This window comes from Bombina bombina, unplaced genomic scaffold, assembly GCF_027579735.1.
Source record: "Bombina bombina isolate aBomBom1 unplaced genomic scaffold, aBomBom1.pri scaffold_712, whole genome shotgun sequence".
In the NCBI taxonomy this organism is placed as follows: Eukaryota; Metazoa; Chordata; class Amphibia; order Anura; family Bombinatoridae; genus Bombina; species Bombina bombina.
Genome location: NW_026510729.1, coordinates 180,960 through 186,959, shown reverse-complemented (window position 1 = coordinate 186,959; position 6,000 = coordinate 180,960). Strand labels below are relative to the sequence as shown.

General features: G+C 36.3%; 1 protein-coding gene across 1 annotated transcript in view; it reads right to left on the bottom strand.

The window, feature by feature from the left end:
- Window positions 1–1,620: 1,620 nt before the first annotated feature.
- The window catches only part of LOC128643349 (glutamate receptor ionotropic, kainate 4), a 76,486-nt gene continuing 72,106 nt past the window's right edge, over window positions 1,621–6,000 (bottom strand). Inside the window, exon 4 of the mRNA XM_053696279.1 lies at window positions 1,621–2,680. Coding sequence (XP_053552254.1) covers window positions 2,315–2,680 — 366 coding nt within the window. The 3' untranslated portion in view covers window positions 1,621–2,314. The remainder of the gene's footprint in view (window positions 2,681–6,000) is intronic.

Below are 6,000 nucleotides of genomic sequence, written 5' to 3'. Positions count from 1 at the left end.
GTAATTGTAGGTAGTTTAGTTAATTAATTTATTGATAGTGTAGTGTTAGGTTTAATTGTAACTTAGGTTATAATTTATTTTACAGGTAATTTTGTAATTATTTTAGCTAGGTAGCTATTAAATAGTTAATAACTATTTAATAGCTATTGTACCTGGTTAAATAAATACAAAGTTGCCTGTAAAATAAATATAAATCCTAAAATAGCTACAATGTAATTATTCGTTATATTGTAGCTATATTAGGGTTTATTTTACAGGTAAGTATTTAGCTTTAAATATGATTAATTTTTTAATAAGATTTAATTTATTTTGTTAGAATAAAATTATATTTAACTTAGGGTGGTTTTAGGGTTAGACTTAGCTTTAGGGGTTAATACATTTTAGCGGCGAGGTCCGGTCAGCAGATTAGGGGTTAATACTTAAAGTTAGGTGTTGCAGATGTTAGGGAGGGCAGATTAGGGGTTAATAAAATTTATTATAGGGTTTGGGAGGCGGGAGTGTGGTGGTTTAGGGGTTAATACATTTATTCTAGTGGCGGCGAGGTCCGGTCGGCAGATTAGGGGTTAATAAGTGTAGGTAAGGTAGTGGCGACGTTGGGGGGGCAGATTAGGGGTTAATAAATATTATGTAGGTGTCGGCGATGTTAGGGGCAGTAGATTAAGGGTACATAGGGATAATGTAGGTTGTGACGTGTCCGGAGCGGCAGATTAGGGGTTAATAATAATATGCAGGGGTCAGCGATGTCGGGGGTGGCAGATTAGGTTAATAAGTGTAAGGTTAGGGGTGTTTATACTCGGGGTACATGTTAGGGTGTTAGGTGCAGACTTAGAAAGTGTTTCCCCATAGGAAACAATGGGGCTGCGTTAGGAGCTGAACGCTGCTTTTTTGCAGGTGTTAGGTTTTTTTTTCAGCCCAAACTGCCCCATTGTTTCATATGGGGGAATCGTGCACGAGCACGTTTTTCAAGCTAACCGCTACCGTAAGCAACGCTGGTATTGAGAGTTGAAGTGGCGGTAAATATGCCTGTACGCTCCCTTTTTGAAGCCTAACGCAGCCCTTCAGAGAACTCTAAATACCAGCGTTATTTAAAAGGTGCGGGGGAAAAAAAACATGCGTAGCTAACGCACCCCTTTGGCCGCAAAACTCTAAATCTAGGCGTTAGTAAATAATAAAATTATTATTCTAGTTCTGGCAGTAGAAAGACCACCTTATTCAAAAAGTTTATTCACTTTAAAAAAATAAACATTCATTATAGTTTTGACAAAGAAAAACATTAACTGTGTCCCTTTATTGTGTTCAGCACAGGATACTAATAAATATTAATGAAACCCAAGTGGTAATAATTGTAAAGAGCACAATGATTGTGTGCTGAGAAACAAAGTCAATTTTACACAGCAAAATTATATGAATGAATTACATTAACAGCTTAGACGTCTCAAAGCCAGTTACTTGCTGTGATGCATTGTCTGGTAATTGTGGTTCTAATGCCTAATATTAATTGCAGTAACCTAATGTTATGACTCATATAGAAATATTTCTGATCATTTTTGCATGGCACAGTCAAACACTTAAATCAACAGCATTTAGAACTAAGTGGTTTTACAATAAAATGCACAACAGTTTTAAGAATGTATGTCTTTATTTTACAGAAATTGCATAGAATTTAAGATTTCACCATAAAAGTTTTCCTTTTTAGATCCTTCTAATGCAGAACATTTTCTCTAGACTCCTGGAAGGGATGGATTTTTTTTTATGTTGTTGAGCAAACAGCAAGGTCCTGTATCATTTACCATGTTTTGTGTTAATCTTTAAACATAATCTTCAGAGTGTTTGTGTAGCTAGTATGTAACTTAGGCTAAACTAGCATGATATGAAGGTATATTTTTTCCAGAAATACATGGGCACTGGATGAATCACATAACCTTTACAGATCCAACTCAAGGTCATAGATTTTGTTTCTCAACAATTTTTGGCATCTTATGGCGAGACTGCTAAACCATAATCTTTGTTTTACCATCAGTTTATACTTGGTGCCTTCTTAGAGAATAGCAAAATCATTCTACAGCCCCCTTAAACCACTTTGGCAATAGAAGGATTGACTGAATATATCTTGGGTTCAAAATCTTTCCAGCCTGTATGACGGAAAAAAGTTATTTTTGTCATTTTAATAGGACTTTTAATATCAACATAATAAACCATTATTGGAGATTTTCCACTTGTAGCTCCAGTAGTAAAAAGAAGAAAATTTAATTTTTTTCACATGTAAAAAAAAACAAAGAAAAACACAAAGCTTTTTTGTCCCAAGTGGGTAGTTCTACTCCGGTTCGCTGCTGTTCGTTGTCTTTTCCCAGTCCAAGCTTTCTTCACTATGTGCAGGAGAACCAGTAGAGGGACGAGCCCGGAGACCCTGGAAACGACGGCACTCCGGACATACACGGATATGTGTGCATCCACGAGCAACTAGGGCTGCTTCTTGTGCTAGTCTCTGTGCCAAAGGATCAGGGCCAGTGCCCCCACACAGTTTACCATTACTAAGGATACTAGTGTTACGTCCCCGTCTATCATCTGGAGTAAGTGGCCTAGTACGTACCACCCCCCCACGTCTTCGACGAGGCATGAAACTGTCCTTGCAGAGGATAATACTACTTAGCTCTGACACCATCTCTTGGCATACGGAAGCCTGCAGTGGAGAAAAAGTACACACATTATTTGTGGCTTCAGTTCCTCCTCCGAAGAGTCTTAGCTAAAATAAAGATTTTTTGGTGATCACTTTAATTTCTCCACCTACAATAGAATAAACGTTCCCATAGGATCATAGTCCTGAACTACTTCTGTGTTAGCATTGTCAACTTTTTGGTTTTGTTGTCAAGTTATACTGTACCTATATAAGTTTGTAAAATATGTTAGCATTTTTTAAAAATATAAAGTGTAAAAATAATACTTGGGGCACTTGCATAACCTATTATGTGTTACATTTAGTTCCAGGTTTACAGCCCAGGTGCCTGTAGGCCCCAAAATCTGAAGCACCCCCCCTCACTTCCCATTCACCGTTCACTAAGATGGCTGCCGGCAGTGAAATAATAGCACCGTGAGTGTGCGGCAGCCATCTTTGTAAAGGCCGCTGCTAGCATTGCGTATGCACAGGGGAAACTGGATGCCATAATACTCACTGTGACCTTAACAAAGATGGCCACAGCGCATGCACAGTGCTGTTATTTCACAGGCGGCCATCTTAGTTAAGGTCACCAGCTGACCGGTTTTTATAATAGGCAGAGACAGTCTCCCCTCTATGGAGGGAGCCCGTAGGCAATGCCTAATCTGCCTTACTATAAATTTGGCCCTGGTTACATTGTTACCAATGACAAACCAGACACTATATTCCCAATATTCAAACCTCATGACAAATTCCATTCTCAACACTTTCAACTTATTGCTAAATTAGCTAAGCAAATTTACTTGTATACTGATAATTTCCAATAATGCCCACATTTTATCTTTGTTGACCAAACTCTTGAATTGTTGTGAACCTTTCTGTTAGACCCCTATAAAAATAATTACATTTTATATCAAGAACAGGTGATAAACTCTAGAAATAAAATGCTATATTTTAAAGGGACATAAAACCCTAAAAAATTTTAAATGAATCAGATAGAACATACAATTTTAAACAACTTTCCATTTAACTTTTATTATCAAGTTTTCTTCGTTTTCTTGTTATTCTTTGTTGAAAAGAAGGAAGGTAGGTTTATGAGTGTGGCTGCAGCACTAGATGGCAGCAGTTTTGCAACAACGTTATACATTAGCAAGAGCACTAGATGGCAGCAGTTTTATAATAATGTTATACATTAGCAAGAGCACTAGATGGCAGCTGTTTTATAACAATGTTATACATTAGCAAGAGCACTAGATGGCAGCAGTTTTATAGCAATGTTATACATTAGCAAGAGCACTAGATGGCAGCAGTTTTATAATAATGTTATACATTAGCAAGAGCACTAGATGGCAGCAGTTATATAACAATGTTATACATTAGCAAGAGAACTAGATGGCAGCAGTTTTATAATAATGTTATACATTAGCAAGAGCACTAGATGGCAGCAGTTTTATAATAGTGTTATACATTAGCAAGAGCACTAGATGGCAGCAGTTTTATAATAATGTTATACATTAGCAAGAGCACTAGATGGCAGCAGGTTTATAACAATGTTATACATTAGCAAGAGCACTAGATGGCAGCAGTTTTATAATAATGTTATACATTAGCAAGAGCACTAGATGGCAGCAGTTATATAACAATGTTATACATTAGCAAGAGCACTAGATGGCAGCAGTTTTATAATAACGTTATACATTAGCAAGAGCAGTAGATGGCAGCAGTTTTATAATAGTGTTATACATTAGCAAGAGCACTAGATGGCAGCAGTTTTATAATAATGTTATACATTAGCAAGAGCACTAGATGGCAGCAGTTTTATAATAATGTTATACATTAGCAAGAGCACTAGATGGCAGCAGATTTATAATAATGTTATACATTAGCAAGAGCACTAGATGACAGCAGTTTTATAACAATGTTATACATTAGCAAGAGCACTAGATGGCAGCAGTTTTATAACAATGTTATACATTAGCAAGAGCACTAGATGGAAGCAGTTTTATAACAATGTTATACATTAGCAAGAGCACTAGATGGCAGCAGTTTTATAACAATGTTATACATTAGCAAGAGCACTAGATGGCAGCAGTTTTATAATAATGTTATACATTAGCAGGAGCACTAGAGGGCAGCAGTTTTATAATAATGTTATACATTAGCAGGAGCACTAGATGGCAGCAGTTTTATAATAATGTTATACATTAGCAAGAGCACTAGATGGCAGCAGTTTTATAATAATGTTATACATTAGCAAGAGCACTAGATGGCAGCAGTTTTTTAATAGTGTTATACATTAGCAAGAGCAATAGATGGCAGCAGTTTTATAACAATGTTATGCATTAGCAAGAGCACTAGATGGCAGCAGTTTTATAACAAAGTTATACATTAGCAAGAGCACTAGATGGCAGCAGTTTTATAATAATGTTATACATTAGCAAGAGCACTAGATGGCAGCAGTTTTATAACAATGTTATACATTAGCACGAACACTAGATGACAGAAGTTTTATAACAATGTTATACATTAGCAAGAGCACTAGATGGCAGCAGTTTTATAACAATGTTATACATTAGCACGAGCTCTAGATGGCAGAAGTTTTATAACAATGTTATACATTAGCACGAGCACTAGATGGCAGAAGTTTTATAACAATGTTATACATTAGCAAGAGCACTAGATGGCAGCAGTTTTATAACAATGTTATACATTAGCAAGAGCACTAGATGGCAGCAGTTTTATAACAATGTTATACATTGGCACGAGCACTAGATGGCAGAAGTTTTATAACAATGTTATACATTAGCAAGAGCACTAGATGGCAGCAGTTTTATAACAATGTTATACATTAGCAAGAGCACTAGATGGCAGCAGTTTTATAACAATGTTATACATTAGCAAGAGCACTAGATGGCAGCAGTTTTATAATAATGTTATACATTAGCAGGAGCACTAGATAGCAGCAGTTTTATAACAATGTTATACATTAGCAAGAGCACTAGATGGCAGCAGTTTTATAACAATGTTACACATTAGCAAGAGCACTAGATGGCAGCAGTTTTATAACAATGTTATACATTAGCACGAGCACTAGATGGCAGCAGTTTTTATAATAATGTTATACATAAGCAAGAGCACTAGATGGCAGCAGTTGTATAACAATGTTATACATTAGCAAGAGCACTAGATGGCAGCAGTTTTATAACAATGTTATACATTAGCACGAGCACTAGATGGCAGAAGTTTTATAACAATGTTATACATTAGCAAGAGCACTAGATGGCAGCAGTTTTATAACAATGTTATACATTAGCAAGAGCACTAGATGGCAGCAGTTTTATAACAAT